The following is a 20933-nucleotide window of genomic DNA, read 5'->3' as shown; positions in this document are numbered from 1 at the left end:
ATAGTACAAATGATCCATGAAACCAAGAGCTGGTTCTTTGAAAAGAAATAAACTCAAATAAATAAACTCAGAAATGCACCAGTGAAATACAAAGGATTATAAGAAAATACTAGGAACAACTATATGCTAACTAATCTGGAAGAAATGTATAAATTCCTAGAAACATACAATCTTCCAAGATTGAGTCAAGAAGAAACAGAAAATCTGAAGAGACCAATAACTGCTAACGAAATTGAATCAGTAACCAAAAAACTCCCAAAAAACAAAAGTCCTGGACCAGATGACTTCACAGGTGAATTTTACCAAACACTGAAAGAAGAATTACACCTATCCTCAAGCTATTTGAAAAAATTCAAGAGGAGGAAAGGCTCCCAAGCTCACTTTATGAAGCCGGCATTATCCTGATTCCAAAACCAAAGACACTACGACAAAAGAAAATTATAGGCGAATATCTCTGCTGACCATAGATGCAAAAATCCTCAATAAAATATTAGCCAACCAAATTCAGTAATACATTAAAAAGATTATACAATATGATCAAGTGGGATTTATCCTTGGGATGCAAGTTTGGTTCAATAGCCACAAATCAATAAACGTGATATATCACAAACAAAATGAAGGATAAAAATCATATGATCATATCAATAGATGCAGAAAAAAAACATTTGACAAAATCCAGCATCCATTTATGATAAAAACTCTCAGCAAAGTGGGAATAGAAGGAACATACCTCAACATAATAAACACCATATATGACAAACCCACAGCTAACATCATACTCAATGATGAAAAGCTAAAGCATTTTCCTAAATATTAGGAACAAGAGAAGCATGTCCACTTTTACCAGTTTTATTCAACATGGTATTGGAAGTCCTGGCCACAGCAATCAGACAAGAAAAATAAATAAATAAAAGATACCCAAATTGGAAAGGAAAAAGTAAAACTGTCCTTATTTGCAGATGACATGCTACATACAGAGAACCCTAAAGATTCCACCAAAAACCAAAAAAAACTACCGTAAGTGAAAACTTAATTCAGTAAAGTAACAGGATACAAAATTAATATTCAGAAATCAGTTGCATTTTTATACACCAATGAGGAACTATCAGAAAGAGAAATTAAGACAACAATCCCATTTACAATTGCACCACAAAAACAAAACAAAACAAAAAACCAATAGGAATAAATAACGAAGGAGATAAAAGACCTGTATTCAAAAATTATAAGACATCGAAGAAAGAAACTGAAGAAGACATAAATAAATGGAAGCATATACTGTGCTCATGGATAGGAAGAATTAACATTGCTAAAATGTCCATAATACCCAGAGCAATCTATAGATTCAATGCTATCTCTATCAAAATGCCAATGGCATTTTTCACAGAACTAGAACAAATAATCCTAAAATTTATATGGAACCAGAAAAGATCCCAAATAGCTACAGCAATCTTGAGAAAGAACAAAGCTGGAATATCACACTACCTGATATTAAACTATACTACAAGGATACAGTAATCAGAACAGCATGGTACTGGCATAAAAACAGACACACAGATCAATGGAATAGAACAGAAAGCCCAGAAACACACCCACACCTATATAATTAATTAATTTATGACAAAGGAGGCAAGACTATACAATGGGGTAAAGATAGTCTATTCAATAAATGGTGTTGAAAAAACTGGATAGGTACATGTAAAAAATGAAACTATATCATCTTCTTACACCATATACAAAAATAAACTCAAAGTAGATTAAAGACCTGAAACCATAAAACTTCTAGAAGAAAACAAAGGCAGTAAATTCTCTGACATTACCCTTAGTAATATTTTTGTTGACATATCTCCTTGGGCAAGGAAAACAAAAGAAAAAATAAACAAATGGGACTACATCAAACAAGCAAAGGAAATCATCAACAAAATGAAAAGCCAACCTACTCATTGGGAGAAAATATTTACCAATGATACATCCAATAAGGGGTTGATAGCCAAAATTTATTAAGAACTCATACAACTTAACACACACAAAAAACAAACAATCCAATTTAAAAATGGGCAGAAGACCTTAATAGACATTTCTCCAAAGAAGACATGTGGATGGCCAATATGCATATGAAAAGATACTCAGTGTCACTAATCATCAGAGACATGCAAATTAAAACCACAATGGGATATCACCTCACATTTATCAGAATAGCTATCATAAATAAACCAACAAACAAGTGTTCGTGAAAATGAGGAGAAAAGGGAACCCTCATGAACTACTACTGGTGGGACTGCAAATTGGTAGCCACTATGGAAAACAGTATGGAGGTTACTCAAAAAATTAAAAATAGAACTACCTTATGATGCGGCAATTCTACTTCTGGGTATTTATCTGAAGCAATCCAAAACACTAATTCAAAAAGATATATGCACTCCTATGTCCATTGCAGCATTATTTACAATAGCCAAGATATGGAAGCAAACTAAGTACCCATCAACAGACGATTGGATAAAGAAGTTGTGGTACACTTGTACAATGGAATATTACTCGGCCATAAAAAAGAATGAAATGTTACATTTGCAACAACATGGATGGACCTCAAGGGTATTATGCTAAGTGAAATAAGTCAGCCAGAAAAAGACAAATACCATATGATCTCACTTTAATGTGGTATTTAAAGAATGGAATGAACAAATAAACAAAATAGAAACAGACTAATGGGTACAGAGAACAAACTGATAGTTGCCAGGTGGGAAGGGGGTGGGAAGCTGGGTAACAAAGGTGATGGGAGTAAGAAGCACAATTGGTAATTATAAAATAGCCATGGGGATATAAAGTATAGCACAGGGAATATAGTCAATAATATTGTAATAACTATGTATGGTGCCAAGTGGGTACTAGACTTATCAGGGGGATCACTTCATAAATTATACAAATGTCTAATCACTATGCTGTACACCTGAAACTAATATAGTACAGAATGTCACAAATTTTTTTTTTAAATAAGACAAAAAAGGAAATATAAAAAAAGAAAAAAGAAGCAGTCAGTCCAACTTAGGACGTGAGCTGTGTTACAGGACAACTGAACCTGATTTCCTTGCAGGAAAATAAAACGTATATGGGCAGGGGTCAGTGGTAGATTAAAAGTGACTTAAGAGACATATAAACAAATTACAAAGTGTGGCCCTTATTTGGATCATTGCTTGTACAAAACAACGCTCAAAAGACATGTTTAGGTTAACTGGGGAAACGTGAATATGACTTGAGTATTAGACAATATGAAAATATTACTATTAGTATTTTCAGGTTTGCTCATGGCATTGTGGTTATGTAAAAAAATGTTGAGAGATGCAAATATTTAGGGGAGAAATACCATGAAGTCTTTAATATATTTTAAATACCTCAGGAAAAACAGAGTGTCTGCTAAGATCTTAATAATATAGCACAGCAACTGCAGCAAAGAGGATGCAAAGGAAAAGGAAGGCAAAGTGTTTCCTACCTAAAAAGCGAGAGGGTCTCAAAAGATTTTTAGACCCTTTTGAGCTAGGAGTGACTAAAGGTACAGGGCCATTTCTCTGTAGAGCTAGGCCATCTTCTGTCTTAGTCTTTTAGCAAAGCAGGGACTTTGTAGGGGTGAAAAAAAGAAAAGTCACATCTTGGTCCATGTAATTCTCAAAATAAGCAGTCTCCATTCTAAACTCCTGGGAGTAGGAGCAATTCAATAAACAGATCTCATGTTCCAGTAGTCCCATGGGCTATTAAGTCTCAAAAGCATCCTCTTTTGGGTTGAAATCAACTACATTTTGATCTGAGGTGAACTTGCTTGTGTGAAAAGCAATAAAAAGGCTGGACTAAATCCACTCAGCCATTTAAAAATTAAGTGGGACCCAAGGAGATGTTTAGCTATTTTCCCTGTAGAAAACTTTATGCTGTGGTAATTCAAATTTAACTGGACTTCATAATGTTTAATATCCATTGGCCTTGTTCTTGCTGAGAAATAATAGTGAAATAAAGTTTTGTTTTCTTTTCCTTTTTTCAAGACTAGAGTGCTCCATAAATATTATTTACATACAACCTTTAGGCCCATCCACTAAATGTACTCAGTCATGAAATGGAAACACCTTGTTTGAAGCCGGCTCTCCCACAAATGCTGTGTCCTTGTGCAGGTCACTTATTCTCTCTGTGCCTCACTTTCTCACCTGAAAACTGGGACCAGTAATATGTAAGTTGAGAATCTCATCCAAGAAGGACCAAGAAATACATCTTACCTTTCTAAGACTGAGTACATTTAAAGTTAAACTTACTACGTTTTTTTTCTTCAAATAAAGTATAGACAAATCACTTCTGACCTCATAAGCAAGGAAGAGTCATTTGAGTCACAAACAAGACAAGACTCTTGACAAGACTCACAGCTGATCAGTCCAAAGAAACTTTCTACTTTCATGTTGGATGTTCCTCAGTAGCAATAAATTACTTGAAAATGAGATCTTAGATTACCTGAAGGCTAACTGTAAAAATAAATATAAACTTGCAACTTTTTTTCTAAATAATATTGTTAATTGTTAAAAGCTTTTAATAAAATGTTAAGGTAAAAAAACAAAAACAGAATATAAAAACATGTAGAAACTAGGTAGTAGAGTATCCAGGTATTAGTTTTATTGTTGTACTTACTATAGCTTACACATATTTGATATATATAATTTGTCCAGCAAATATTTAATACAAACAAATAATAGACAGCATATAAGTGTGTGTGCATATGTGTATTTGTTGTGGGGATATATGTTTGTGTGTGTGTGTGTGTGTGTGTGTGTGTATCCTTAGCGGTTCTCTGTATAAGATTTTCCTTGCAGGATTATGATGTATCTGCACAAAATTATTTGTCGATACCCTACTTTCTTCCACAACTGCTCTGCCTTGTAAGCACTAGGGGAGATGTTTGGGAATGCAGTCAGAAAAAGAAAGCTCCATCCTAAAAGAAATTTATTCTGTTTTTAGAAAAAGCTCCAGCATAGCTTTATAAAAATGGAGGGATGGGGTAACAGAACCACTTAGGTATTACGTTGTTTCAATGTTATTTGCAGCTTTTCCTAAAAAAACAAACAAACAAACAAAAAAACAAAACCACAAATAAAACCCCACCTAACCTAAAATTATGTTACATAAGACACACAACAATTCTGCAAATATTGGGTATACTTTCACACAGACTATAGCTCCCAAGGAGTCATTCATAAAAACTAGATTAATATATCAAGTAGAAATGGCAGTTAACAGTCAAAGCATACATGACAATATGGCTTGATGCAGTGCTAATGTCATAAATGTCTAAACACTGTCCCCAAATGATCTTTGAGATGAAATAGAACTTTGATGGCCTCAATGTATAAGCATCTGCAGATCTTAGCGGATCACCGATCCACCCTCAATATACCACCTGCTTCTCTATTCTCAAGACTAGCCAGCACCTAACTCAGGGCAGCTTTCCTGTTGTTGCCTATAAAAGAGGCTCAGAGTTTCCCAACCCTTTTCACAGTTGAATTTATTTATTTTCTTGAATACATGCACAGTGTTTCCTAAGACATCACAATAGTCATGTATGCAATTTCTCTTTAAACAACTTAGTGAATATTACCCTTCACCTCATTTCCTGAAACCTCAGCCACAGCATTCAAGTGTTAACTCAGGAAACAGCTAGTATCTGGAGCAGGTTATCTACCAGGCACTGTACCAGCTACTGCTAGTGACCAAAAAAAAAAAAAAAGGAGGCTCCATTTCATCTCTGCTCTCATGGATCTCAGACTCTATCCCATTCCACACCCTCACACCCCACCCCCAAAACAAAATAAAACAAAACAAAACAAATCTCTTCTTCAACTCCCACTGAAAGGCAAGTTTGGGAGTTGGTTCCAAATTCATATTAGGGCTCACAGAATTTATTTCCACATCGGGTTAGAAACTGCCATGTGGTTTCTTCCCCCCCCCCCATCAATTAAGTCTCTCCCACTCCCTCACCCCCAAGGCAAACAACTATTTTTTTTATATATATACAAAGCAGAGAATGAACATCTGTTAGATGACAGCAACATGACTCTTCAGTTGCAAAAAAGCAAAATTATTCCCAGTCTAATGAAAAAAAAAAGTAATCTGAAAGCTTGACAGTATTTTGTTTTTCATCCTCAATGCTAGACTTCAAATATAGCAGAATGAGTTCCTCTCTTTTAAACCCATATTTTCAGACTTTTAATTTACAAACAACAGTTGGACTAGACATAAAATTTTATTACTATCTTCTTCACGTTTTGAATCTCAATTAGAGTCAGCCCTGAGTCTGTAACAACAGGGCAACAAAACTGTATTTCCACTGCCTTCTCACCCCATCCTCACTGAACACCTATCCTCTTTTGAGCACCCATGATGTGCTGGCCACTGTTCAAACCACAAGGCTCCTCATGGACCTTGTATTCTTGTAGGGGAAATACAGACGGACATAATAAAAGTGTAAATTCTATACTCTGTTGGGAGATGCTAAGTGTTCTAGAGAAAACTGAAAGCAGGAAAGGGAATACGGAGTTCTGGCGATGATGAGAGGGTTACAGGTGGTTATAGACACTCTCCCCAAGAAGGCAACACCTGAACAAAGACTGAAGGAGGAGGGAATCATGTGGATACTTGGGGCAAGATGGTTCCAGGTAGAGGGAACAGAACATGCAAAGGCTCTGAGGTAAAACGGTGCCTGAGATCTTTGAGAAATAGCAAGATAGCCAGTATGGCTGGGAGGATGTGTGAGTGAGGTGGAGAATGAGGACCAAGAGGTACCGGGAGAGGCAGAACAAAGGGGCGCCCATATTTGTCAAATTAATATCAACAAACAGTAGTGAATTACAAGATAGTTGGCCTTTATTGAGCACTTACTATGTGCTAAGTGTAATTCCAGAGGGTTATGTGTAATCTCCTTAAAAATGCAAAAAAATTGGTTGCTCTAATTATATATAGTTGACCTTATGTTTTAGGACACACATAGCAGTAAGTCCAAAACTCTATGGTAAATATTTCCCTGAAAAAGTTCTTTTTCTGCCTTAACATGACTTAATCCTTTGCTAAATGCTGCAATTAATTTAGCTTCCTCATGCATCTTAAAAATAAAAACATAGTTCTTTATAAATATCAGATGTCTTGCTAATTTCCAAGTTATGGTTTTTTATATGAATTTCAAGTCTGTTTCAGTACCACAAGGTTAAAGGGTTCCATTTATGCAATGAAAAGTTAATAAATACAGCTTGGGACACTATTCAGAGTTCAAATCCTGCTTTAGTAACATCTTTTTACTTGTTTAATGAATACTTTAACATAACGTCTTTCTTTTTCTAAAACAGGTATATGGCATAACTTAATGTTCAAGTGTTACACATTACATCTACTATAGCAAAAGATACGGTACATATTGTTCTTCTGGCATGTTCTCTTCTTTCTGCTTTACTTTCATTTAAAAGGCTTCCTTACACACAGAAATAAGCATGCCAAGAGAGCTGGGCTTGTTAAACAAAATTAATTAGTGGAAGCACCAGATGTACCTTCATAAAGAACTTCGATAGACCTTTTATTACTTAGTTTCCACTAATTAGGAAATTATTTGAAAATTATCTCCTAAACACAAGGAGATTGTTCAGTTCAACCCAAGAAACATTTACTGACCATCTTTGTCAACTCTGAGGAAGATAAAGACCATCCCAGTTGCTCGCCTCAGGAATTTACAGTCTACAGGGCTGACAGAATCTCAGACCTTGAAGACGAAGGTAAGTCTGGGGCAAGTGCACATACTGATACAGAAGGTGCCAGAATAAACTTGTGCTTACGTTTTTAAAAAACCACTCACTCAAAACAGCAGATATCAGCTGTCCTACATCTAACCAAATATAATATAAAGGAGTAATGACTTAAGAACAGACCTTCTAATAGTCTAACATTAAATTGTCTATGCAACCGATGGTAGCACTTTATCATAACCATCGTCTTATAAAATGTTTCTACCATTTCAAGCTGATTTGAATCAGAAGTACCTGGGGGAACTTTTTAAAAGCACTTATTCCCAGGCCCCACCCATTGGAAATTCTGATTCACAATATGGGTCTGAGGCTTTATAAAGCTTCCAGAGAGAGTGGTGATCTGAGGCTTTATAAAGCTTCCAGAGAGTATGGGGAGGCAAGAAGCATCAGACTATGCTGACTCTAAGAACAAGGAAGGTCAAATGTAATAAATGGTGTCTTCATAGCCAAAACAGACTGTTACGCTAAGGCTGCCTTCTGATCTTCTAAATGTTGAGAGCACTAATATCACTTATGGCACCATCCAACTGCATACTCAGCAGCGTATCTCAAGACCAAACATGGGTGTGAATGCTTCAATTTATGGGAAATGGAAAAATAAGTGACCAAGGGTGAATGAAGAGAATCACAAATGTGAGAAATACTCAAAAAATCATTGACTATGCCTCTTCACTCAAGAGGTAACAGAACTGGCGTTCCTAGGGGATTTTTTTTCTTCAGCACATGTCTCAAATCTAAGTTTTACTTTTTTTGTGATTGAACACCTATGCCTTTATTGGTTCTTTTAACATCGTAAATATATAGGATGTTTTGTGGAAACTCAAATGACAATATCTTCTTCCATTAGTCAATTGCAATAGTCTCAAATTTGAAGCTTGGTAGGAAATCTAAGCAATCACTCTTGTTGCCAGAGAACTGCTCCACCAAGCACCTCATTAACAGCCTGGGTGACCATATAGTATCTGAAATTTCATTTGGAAAGATGGGTGACAGTTTTGGCCAGATTAGTACAGAGACACAGTGTTGCAGTGATGTGCATAATTAAGCATGTATCTTCAAATAGGAACTTGAGAAACATTTTTTAAAATGCTTAAAACACCCATAATAAAATTCCTACATATTTAATAAAAACATACATATTTATTAAAATTTTGCAATATGCCTAGCATTCTGCGACAATAGCAAGACACATTGTGTCTAAAGTTTAGCCTTAAAAAACAACAACCACATTGGTATGTAAGCAAACTTAGTAACTACTACCAACTTCTTGAGTATCAATGTTTCAGACTGGGAATGGATATATGGTTCAGTGAAAAAAATCCAGTATTTGGTTTTTTTGATTTCTTGTCTCATTAGAAAGGACGGGGTGGAGGAGCTGTCAAAAAATTCTGGGTAGATTCACTGCTATTAAATCGCCTCCGTTGTATAGGGGCAGAAGTGAGGGAGGAGAGGAACAAGAACGGAAAAAACTCGGCAGAAAGCGGTCCCCTGCTATCAATAAAGAACTCATTCACAAAGATATGCCTAGGCTGGTAATCAGTTCACTGCTTCAATCTGGTGGAAAGGCAGAGGTAAAACCGGGTTGTGGGTTAATTAAGTCCAACTTGAAGCCAAGAACCAGGGCCAGAAGACTAGCCTGGTCGGGAGTCGACTCGCTCGAATATCCAAGGAGCTGAGCCACCTGAAGCCAAGTCCGGGCGCAGGCAGCACACTGGCACTGGTGAGGGGCGACGCGGTCGGGTCAACCTCCGGCAAACTTTGCCCGACCACTCCTTACCAGGCGCACACGCTGGGATTCCAGCCGTGCAAGGAGAGACGACAAGGAGGGCCCGGCCGCCCAACCACTGAACAGCATGGTCAAAAGGAAGCTTGAGAGAAGCGTCCCCGCTCAAGGCTCTTCCCTAAGGCGGCCAGGATCGTCCGCTCGCCACCTCTGGGCTATGTCACTTCTCACCCCGCCGGCGGAGTCAGGAAGTCTGGAAACTAAGTGAGGGGGCTGCAAAGACTGGAAGTGGGGAGGTGCCAAGTTGACTCTCTTGTTTGATGGGCAAAGAGGAATTTGTTGGGGGAGCGATCGGAATGCAGTAACTTATTTTATACTCGAGCCGCCGTCGGCCAGATTGAGCAGGACTCCGCGGGGTGCAGGCGGCGACCCCGACTTCCTCCCGCGCTCGGTCCCTCCAGGCCCAGCCCGCCGCCCGCCGAACGCGCTCCACTCACCCAGCTCCTCCGCCTGCAGCCGGAGCGAGGCGGAAACCACCAGCAGCAGGGCCAGGAGGCCACGCTGGGCAACCCCCGCCAGCGCGCAGCCGCCGCGGGCGCCGGCCACCATGGCCCCGCCGGGCGCCAGCTTGGCAGGCTCGGCCTCAACCTCGGCTGGCGCAGCGCCGCCGCAGCCCGGGCGGGTCCGCCTCCTCCGCGGCCAAGCGCGGCGCCGGGACTGGGTGCAGCTTCAGCCCAGCACCGAATCCCATTGAGGCGACCCCGGGCCCAGCCCGCCGGGGGCGTCTCCCGCCCCGCCCAGTCCCGAGCGTGGGCCCCCAAAGTAGGAAGTCGCGCTCCCGGGCGGCGACGGGCGGCGAGGCCGGAGGCGTACCCGGCACTCCCAGTTTCACACTCCCCTTTTCCTCCCAGTACTCCTCCCCCAGTACTAGTGAACCTGGGAGCCGGGAGGGCACCTGGCCTTGAGACCTGCCCGAGCCGCGCGTGTCCCGGTCCTCCCAAAGTGCCTGAGCGCGCGGTGGGCCCGCGGGAAAGGGGTGGGCATGCCAGTGATAGCAGCCCCGAGGGACTCGCAATACTGTGATGATAGATTGATAATGATGATAATTAGGATCCAATTCAAGTCCCTTCGCTCATTCATTCATTCAAAAGTTAAGATCCAACAGTGTGCCTGCCAGACAGTGCTAAACCCTTGAGACTCTGCAGACGTTAAAATTAATGAGGCACGGAGATAATGCAATTTGCAATCGGTGACTTGAGGAGTGCTCGAGGAGCACATTCAGGGAGATCTAATTAGATGGCGGTTGAGGACACTGCGGGGGAGGAATCAGCCAGGAAAGGCCTCCCTTAAAAAGTGACATCTAAGCTGACACTCATAGGATGAGTGGTACTTGGGGAAGTGGAAGGAAGGGGACAAAAAAAATACACAGTTTGCCAAGGAGCTGAGGGACGAAAGGGCCAGCCGAGAAAAGGCTGCAGCAGGGTGAACAGGTGGGTGGGTGTATGGCCAGACGTGGAAGCCGGAGCACAAAGCCGGGGCCCGAACGAGGAGGGCCTGGAAGGCCACCCGAAGGGTGTTTCATTTCATCCTCAGAGCAATGAACAGCCACCGGAGGTTCAGACAGAGGAGTGACAGGATCTGATTATCTGGGCAGGCGTGTGGAGAAGGGCTTGGAAGAGGGCAAATTTTTTAAAAATGGAGAATTACAAGGCTATTACCGAGTAGTTGAATGGGGAACTGTCAGTGGAAATGAACAAGGAGAGATTAAATAGGTATTTTAAAGATTTTCTGATGTCTCTAGTCTGCTTGCAGTCCTCCCGCGAGCTTCCTCTGCTCTGCTCGCTGCATAACGTTCGCACCACCGCTCTGCGCCCTGCAGTTTGCCTGGCTAACATGCAGCCCGGGTTACACCTGCAGGTGCTGAGAAGAGGAAATATTGGAGGCCTGGAGGACACAGCAGCCCCTCCCAGGCCCAATACTGGCCCGTCATGTGCTCTTTGGATACTTGGATAGACTCCTTTAAAACATGCATTCCCTTTTTCCTCTGTCTTTAGTTTTCAAAATATTTTTATTTGAAATAGTTTTCAAAAATATTTAGTTGAAATTTCAAATGAGATTGTTTTGGGGCTTTGCTTTCTCGAAAGCAGTAGAGCTTTGAAGAAAGAACTTGGGCTTTGGAAATGAGACCGATCCAAGTCTGATTCCCTGATCAGCCACTTGATTGGGATTGATTCTCTCTGGGCCTCAGTTTCTTTCAGGAGGATAATTACCTAGCTTTCCTGGCTGTTACAGAGACGAAATTAAATATATAAAGTTTTAGCATGTAAGAGGTATTCAAATAGTAGGTTTATCCTATTTGTATTGAAAGTAAATTCACACCCATGGAAATATTGCATATTCTTTCATACAAAAACATAAACAGATGCTTTGATACACTGAATTACTTCCTAACTCCCGTTTCTTCATTCTCTTCATTCTTTCTAAGAAGGTGAGTTTGGGTAGCTGCTGCTGGCTTCTGACAGGTGTGGCTCTGTGAGCTATGAATGAAGAAAGACAATGGGAGCATTGATTACTATTAATAGTAAGGAATTCACAGGCCGGTGGGCTCCCAAGACTGACCTTTCCCATCCCAGGTAATGCCTTGATGGGAATGGAGTAATCTACTCTACACCAGAATCCTGAGCCAGATCAGGGGAGAGATTTAGAATCTGGTAACAGTGAGAAAACAAACATACTAGCTGGGTCCTCAAGCTTTCATTATGCCTTTCCTTCCCTGAAAAATGAAGGGAAATCTCTAATTAAAAGCACAGTAAAAGAAAAACATGAAAATATAACAGATTGTCAATTATATTTTTGTATCTAATAAAATAAAGAAGCCTGATTGAATTGATATACTGTACTTCAGCTAGATTTTTGTTAAGCATGTGTACCCTGTTTTATACTTGAGAATATTTTATTTTGATTTTCTCTTTTATAATGTACTATATCTCAAATCATTATGTAAAAGTCTGAGATTCCATTAAGAAAAATTAGAATTGTTACGATACATCCACAACATCTCACATTCTAAGATTTAATAACTATGTATCATGTGGAACATCTCTCTGGAAGGGTCTAGTTCACATTTCACCCCTCCCTTCACTTACCATCCAATCTTTCCTTATTTTGTATATCTTACTGCAATTTATGCTTGTATTTGCTAGCTTGTTTGTAAAAATAGAAAACTACTGTGTTTCCCCGAAAATAAGACCTCGCCAGACCACCAGCTCTAATGCGTCTTTTGGAGCAAAAATTAATGTAAGACCCAGTATTATTATATTATATTACATTACATTATATTATATTATACCCGGTCTTATGTATTATATTATATTACATAAAACCCAGTATTATAAGATAAAATAAGACCGGGTCTTATATTAATTTTTGCTCCAAAAGACGCATTAGAGCTGACGGTCCAGCTAGGTCTTATTTTCAGAGAAACATGGTAACTGGTCAGGGCTGCTTTGTTTTACATGTAAAAGATGTATTTTGTTTTGCTTATGTAAGACAGAATTTAAACAGAACTGCAAGTCTAGTATCATTTTATAGTAGTTGGAAAGCTTTAGACCATGTGTCATATAGGGACTCAACTCCTGCTCCCCGCACAAGAATGCAGGATATGGCGAGGACAAAAAGGAACACCAACAGAGCCATGGATGGGGGGTTCATACCAGTGTATTCTAGCTGGCGGCTGGGTTGGAGATACAGGAAGCAGGAGCAGCAATCTGCCGTCTGCTTCTTTGCCAGCCAGCCAGCCAGCCAGCCAACCAACTAACCAACCAACCAACCAACCATAACCGAGCAAGCATTTATCCACGTGAGGCTGAGAACCTGAAAACTGCTCTCTGGGACTCTGTCCCCACACCATAATCAATTTTATCCTTAACATCTAATAACTCTGATTGTGACTCTTTGAAGAAGATCAAATTAGATATAAATTTAAAACCTTTATAAGCTTCTACTTCCTAAATAGAACCCTCATTTTCCCAGTTTAACTCATAAATACATTTTTTATACGTGAAACAATGTGATGGAGATACAATAAAAATAAATACAGGTACCTTTCTCTCATTTGTGGTCTAATGATGTAAATTTGAGAACAGTAATATAGGTAGATAAGAACAATGATAGAAATGGTTCAGGGTATTATAGAATCACAGAGGAAGGGTAGAGATCTGGATTTCAAAAGCCTGGGAGGGTGTGGAAGAGGAGAAGGTGGGAATTAGAAGGAAGATAATGTTTGTCAGATGAGACGAACACCTTGTGAGAAAACTCAGAAATAGAGATCATAGGATGTTTGTAGGAATTAAGCCTAATTCATTAGGGCAGGAACAGTGAGCTTGAGACAGGAGTGGGTGCCTGAAGGTGGAGTGGGAGGCAGGAGCAGGATTTGAGGGCAATGGGAAGGGGCGGGCAAGTGGAAGAACTTGTTCAGATTTGCATTTTAGAAAGACCACACTGGCTGCAGTGTGGGGAATAGATTGGAAAGAAGGCAAGGAGGCTAATTAGGAGTTTGTGGCAATACCCCATAACTAGAGATAATGCACCTCACCTCTTGTGCTCAAAACAGGGGCGGGGATTTCCCTGGACCTGCAGCATCTGTAGTACCTGGGCGCTTTCCAGAAAGGCAGACTCCTGTCCTCACCCCTGCCAGGACCCCAGAACCAGAATCGGCATTTTTTTTTCAGGTGTACAATTCTGTATTACATCATCTATAAATCCCATTGTGTGTTCACCACCCAGAGTCAGTTCTCCTTCCATCACCATATATCATTTTTTTTTTTTTTAGGAAGGGCGCAGCTCAAAGTGGCCCATGTGGGGATTGAACTGGCAACCTTGGTGCTACCAGCACCACCAACGGAGCTAACCGCCCCCCCCCAGAATCTGCATTTTAATAAGATCCCTATGCCACGATAAAACCATGGGTAGACCTGAGAGACAAAGGGTCAAAAGACAGATATAATTAAGTCTTAGTGTATAGAGAAGTGGGAGAGAAGAAGATTAAATTTTGAATGCAACAGCCAGAATAATTTGTCACCCACGTTACTTCCTCATCTCTAACTCCCTATGGACTTTTCAAAAACTCTTATTGCCGATGCTTATCAGGTAGTTGTGTCATCTAAGCTGCAGCAAGGATTCTTTTTTTTTTTTTTTAATTCAGGTGTAGAAAGCAACATGTAGTTAGACATTTACACCCTTCACAAAGTGATAACCCTCTGCAATCTACTACTCCTCTGACATTGTATATAGCTATCACAATACTATTGACTATATTCCCTATGCTGTATTTTTTTCCATCCCATGACCATACACACACACACACACACACACAGACATACACACACACACACACACACACACACACAGAGTCTGACAATTAAGTTCTCAAACTTGTTGCAACGATATTGCTAACCTTTTTAGACATCAGAGGGATTAGTCATTATGAATTTGTACCAACTGGACAAACAGTTAACCAAATTTTTACTGTTTGGGAATGCTGAAAAGGCGGAGTGAAAAAATTAGACACCTGAATTTTTCGCCAACAATTCATGGCTCTTGCATCACGACAATGCACCAGTTCACACGGCACTGTCTGTGAGGGAGTTTTTAGCCAGTAAACAAATAACTGTATTGGAACACCCTCCCTACTCACCTGATCTGGCCCCCAATGACTTCTTTCTTTACCCGAAGATACAGGAAATATTGAAAGGAAGACATTTTGATGACTTCAGGACATCAAGAGTAATACGACGACAGCTCTGATGGCCATTCCAGAAAAAGAATTCCAAAATTGCTTTGGAGGGTGGACTAGGTGCTGATGTCAGTGCATAGCTTTCCAGGGGGAGTACTTCGAAGGTGACCCTAGTGACATTCAGCAATGAGGTACGTAGCACTTTTTCTAGGATGAGTTTGCAAACTTAATTGGCAGACCTCGTATATATATTTAATTATATATATATATATTTAATTATAGTTGACATTCAATATTATTTTGCTTCAGTTCCAGGTGTACAGCACAGTGGTCAGGCATCTACACAGCCTATGAAGTGACCCCCTGATAAGTCCATGCAGCAGGGATTCTTAAATACTGCCATTCACTGTGGCCAGATCTCACCTCCTGGTCCTCTTTTTTGTGGCCCCAGAAACTTGGCTTTTGTCAATGTGCTTGACTTTGGGGATACTGTTCCATGATTAACTTAATCACAGAAGTATATAAAGCAGCATCAATGCCAATGTAGTAATTAACAGTAAGAACTATAAAATGGTGTACATTCTCTTCAGCCTGAAAACAACTTTGGAAGCTAGAATCCATCAGAGGTTGTTAGGTGAACATGACAGAAAAGCTAGGCTGATCATTTGAATGGTTCTGATGTTTGAAGACAATACCGTAAGAGTGCTGGGTCCTTCCCACCCCTCACCCCTGTTAAAGTGAAAACGTTATTCTGACACTTATTAAAACTGTAAGGAAGACTTTATTTGGGACTACTGCAATAGGGGTCGAGACCACAGCAATAGGAGAGAAAGGTCAGGCTTCACTCTAAATACAGCAGACAGCCAGTGATTTCCAGCCAAGGAGCGAAGTGAGGGGGCAGTGGATGAAAAATTACTAGCAGAAGACAGTAAGTATAGGGGGATTCTTGCTAAACCCACTTAACAGGATTCTTGCTGAAGACAGGTAAAGGACTTACATATCAAAGGTGGAGGATGAAGAACTTGATCAGATATCAAGGATAATCAGATCAAAGGTGGGATACACTCTCTAACCTGACTTAGCAGGATCTTGCTAAAACTGGACTAAGCAAACTGAACAGCGGGTCCAAGGACAAGGCCTAGTCAAAAGGGGGGGTTAGAGAAGCCTGACTCTAGTCAAAGAGAGTGTCACCCCCCCATGTGGGTATCTCTGTAACCAGCACTAAACAGCTAGAATCAGCAGGTCAAATCCTCTCCTGGGGGCAGAGTTTAGCAGAGCACTGTCAACACTTGCATCCTGAACTGGCCTTTCTCTGATTTCCATTTCTTCTTTTGATATATGTTAATATTATAATCAGGCTTACTCCTGCCTAGGCTTTCTCCCATGTTCTCTTATTCTGTTTCTACTATTGATTGATTTGTGGTGTAACTTTCAAGGGGCAACCTTATTTTCAAATTCTACTTGCCTGCAATGTGTTTATGTAGTTCTACAAAAATAGTTTTGGAAGAACAACTCTAGGACAGCTATTTCCTAATTGTGTCCCCAGGAAACATGTTTATTCCCCCCTGGGAGATCTGCAGAGCACACTAAGCTATGAAGCAAAGAAACTTATTGAACCTATTGTTTCCCAAATGTATTTGAAATATCATTTTTGTTTTCTATGGTGTGTGTGTGTGGGAGGTGGAGGGAAGGTGGGTAACTGCATCGTTTTTACTTTGTTTTATTTTCTCCAAACAGGTTCAGTAGAGAGAAGAGGTAGGAGGGGGGCCTTCATCGCCCAGGCTTAAAAGAGTCTATCTCTGACCAGTGGCTCATTTCTGCCCTCTAACTTTGTGGGAGATTGGGAGGGAGGGGATAGACAAGTGTAGACTGATGGAGGAGAGTTCCAGGCTTTGCTGTCATCACAGTTCCCACCTTCAGCTCAGAGTCTGGGTCAGGAGGGAGTGGGGGGAACTTGGAAGCTCACTTCCACCCAGCAGGCTAAGCCAGCGTCCTTGTACTCTGAGAAAATCCCCCTAGAATTCCATAAGTCGTTAATAGCTGTCATTCAGGACCCCCAAGCTAAAGGAGGAGAGCCCTCCATCTCACTCAATAGTCACACACTATTGACCAGAGTGCTAGAATAAGAGCCTGAATTTCAGGCTCAGCTGACAGGCTCCAGTGCCTCATCATTTCCCCTCTGGCTCTTCTATCTGAGCCTAAAACCCAGGGAAGAAGATCTGGAGAGGGAGTTTGGGAAGCAAGGGGGTAACTAACAGAGACAGCAAGAAGCAGAGCTCACCATAATGAAGGGAGGAAGACCTAGGGTTCAGGGCTGCAGGGCCTCCCACACTGAGGCTGAAATTGACCTTTAGACCATCAGGCTATGACCACTATGATTAAAACCAATATGGTCAGAGCTGAGAAACCTGAGAGGAAAGTATGGGAGAAAAGAGAATTTCTAGCACCGTCACACCCTTGTCCCCAACTCTTACACTCTTGTGATAATAGGGACAGGGGAAAGGCTATGCACAAGGTGTCAAGGAAAACTGGCTCTGATCCTGGCTCCACAAACTCTGTGACCTGGTGCAAGTCGCTCTCCCTCTTTGGGCTGTAGTTTACTCCTCTCTGCAAGGAGGAGGCTGGACTGGATGGTCTGTGATTCCTCCTGCTTAGACATCCAGGATGCTGTCCTGATGCTAATGTGAGCTGCTAGGGAAGTGGAGGTGATCCCTTGGCATCTCTGGGAAACACTGGAAGCTTAAAACATTAAACAAACATAAACTTACAAGGAGAAGTAGCTCCCATCCTCTGGCCTCCCCACATGACTCTCGGAAATTTGGACTTGAGGGGGGCGGAGGGTTTCAAAGAACAGGTGTGTGATATGGATGGGGTGAGAGTAGGACATCCATGAAGACATGCATGAACACCTCACAGTGAGGGAAATCATGTAGTTTGAAACAAATGAGGGCTCTCCATTCAAAAGCCTGGACCATTTCTCTCAGCTTCTGCTAAGAGATTAGGGTCTGATTTTCATCTTCTTTCCTTCTCCCTGTCTCTGTATGATATGACTTTATAGTTTGAAGAAAACAAAGACCGTTGTAGCCACCAGTCCATTGAAATAGGAGACTTTTTTTTCTTTTTCTTTTTTTTCTTCTTCTTCTTTTTTTTTTTTTTTAGCAAAAGTATAAATGTTACAGCAAGACGAGCTTGACAGTGGTGTCTGGCCTTTCCTAAGATCCCTTCAGCCCTGTCTCCACACAGTGGTTTGTAAATTCCATAAAAGCTTACCAGTGCTTATCCTGATAAATGTCTTGAATGCTGAAACTCAATGAAGTTTAAAATTAAAAGTCCTAATGATGAGTAAGAAATGGGACTCCTATTAAAATTTATTATCCACTGGTTTTTTTTCCTAAAACATTTTATCTCCTACCTTCCAAGCTTTATCTCAAGAAAAGGTCCTCATTTAGTTAAATATGTGAAGGATTGAATTTCAGCTGTTTTGAAAGACAGGCTTTGCTTTTTTCAAAGAGGATGTTTCTTCATTTTCTCTAAAAAACTTAATGTTTGTGTCATATGACTTTAAAAAAATCGTGACTTCAGACCGCATGGAGATCATCATAGGCCAGGAAAAAGAGAGATAACAATCTTGAAATCAAGAAGTTGAGTAATCTTTGTTAGCACAGAGGTTTCTAAGAAGACAGAAAACCCTTTATGGGTTTGATTCTGAAGTCTTTATTTAGACAACAATTCCTTTTAGTTAATGGAATTTTTATTTGAATAGAGAACATACAATTAGGGGATTGAGAAGCAGGTTATAAGGAATCTGGAAAACTTGATACTTTGTTAGTAGAACTCTTACTGGAAGCCAGGCAGTAGATAATACAAAATTTGGTGGTGATGTTGGGTAATAGGAACCCTCCTGTACTGCGGGAGAGAATGTTGACTGGAGCAGCCATCCTGGACAGTGATTTGGCAGTGCTCCATCAAATTCGGCAACCACAGCTCTATGATCAGGCCAGGACCATAATGGGACAAGCAAAAGGATGTGGAGGAATCAGGATGTCTAACCTTGGGAATGAGCCAGTGAAATGTGGTGGTTGCACACCTCGGAGCACTAAGCAACATTGAGAAGCAATGAACTTGATCAACCTACAAAACATGGTATGGAGTAAACAAAGTAAGACACAGAATGGGACCCTGTGTATGTAAATTTACATTAAGTTTTAAAATACACACTCACACAACAATACTTTTTATAATGTTGCATACAATCTCAGGAAAACACATAAACCACATTAGTGTTGTTGCCAGTGGTGGGAAAGAACACAGAAGTAGTGTATAAACAAACAAAAAGAGGATTTGCCTGGACGCTTGACATGGATGACACTGTGTCTTGGAATGAGTATGGTTAGCTCAATCCTCTCTGTACCTGAGGTAATTAAAGGAGGAAGAGATGAAGAAGTAATGGACGGCTGGTTGCATATAAAATTGAAAGCTGAGATGATTTAATGTAAACATGAGCTAAGTGGAATTGGTAAATCAGTGTTGTGTGGGAGACCCTGCTGGTTGCGCCGTTTGTCACGCGGGGTGTCACGCAGGGCGGCCTGCGGGGTCTCTGGTCCCGCTCCCCACATAAGATTGCAGGATATGGGGAGGCCAAAAAGGAACACCCACGGAGCCATAGGTAGGGGAGTCATACCACTATATTCTCGCTGGCGGCTGGGTTGGAGACACAGGAAGCAGGAACCACACGGTCCACAACCCTCCGCCATGCTAACTGCAATCTGCGCTTGCCAGCCACCATCTTCTTGCTAGCCCCCCATTTTTCTGCTAGCGTAGCCACAGCAGTTGTATTAGTGGCCAATGGCTCACTGGTTACAGCTGACAGCCAATTAGCCACAGCTGATGGCCATTCAATGACAGTTGATGGCCATCTACTACCTGAGCCAGCACCTTTCCACGTGAGGCTGAGAGCCGGGAGACTGCTCTCTGGGACTCTGTCCCCACAATCAGGAAAGATACATTAGGTGTGCACAACTTAGTTCTTACCTTTTTTCTTGGGAGGGAGCCTCCATCATACAGGCCTGCCTAGGTCCAGGGCTGTCTAGGATTAGGTGGGCAAATCTTCCTAATTCTGTAATTCAGTCAGTAGGCCCAACTGAGTTTCACACTTCCAACCAAGAGCTATTCGCAATGGCCTCCATTTTTACCTTATTACTTATGTATATTGTTTATAACTGGATGGAGGAGATGGGTACTGTTTATTGGGAGCACTCTAGGAGACCGCAGCTGTCATGGTCATGCAAACAACTTGAATTTTGTTGTTTTTATTATTTGGCAACTAATTTTCCTACCATCTTACTCACCTAGATCAAGGTGCAGCCTGTACTTGGCAAAAAGCAGCGTTACTGGGTTGAGGAGTAAGGGTAATGTTCTCACCACCAGAGAGGAGTGAGGCCATTATCAGAGGTTCATATCAGAGTCTGTTGACTCACGTTTCTCTGTAAAATTAAGTTTATGGATCAAACAAGCTTGCTTATCAGGATTTCATTGGCTACTTTCAATTATTACGGTGTTGCTAAGGTGTGGTATACTAGAAGGAAAAAAAAGGTGGGGGGGGGCTGCAGACATGCTGGAAACAGCAGACAGCAGAGGTGGTAACGATGCCAAACAGTCTGTGAAA

General features: G+C 40.9%; 1 protein-coding gene across 2 annotated transcripts in view; it reads right to left on the bottom strand.

The window, feature by feature from the left end:
• The window catches only part of DCBLD1 (discoidin, CUB and LCCL domain containing 1), a 63947-nt gene extending 53669 nt beyond the window's left edge, over window positions 1–10278 (bottom strand). For both annotated transcript variants that reach the window (XM_019741350.2, XM_019741352.2), the window contains exon 1: window positions 10032–10278. In XM_019741350.2, the coding sequence (XP_019596909.2) occupies window positions 10032–10143 (112 nt within the window). In that variant the 5' untranslated portion in view covers window positions 10144–10278. The remainder of the gene's footprint in view (window positions 1–10031) is intronic.
• Window positions 10279–20933: the final 10655 nt, after the last annotated feature.

Source organism: Rhinolophus sinicus, linkage group LG05, assembly GCF_036562045.2.
Source record: "Rhinolophus sinicus isolate RSC01 linkage group LG05, ASM3656204v1, whole genome shotgun sequence".
NCBI classification, from domain to species: domain Eukaryota; kingdom Metazoa; phylum Chordata; class Mammalia; order Chiroptera; family Rhinolophidae; genus Rhinolophus; species Rhinolophus sinicus.
The sequence above is the reverse complement of the archived record's forward strand: the minus strand, read 5'-3'. Positions and strand labels throughout refer to the sequence as shown.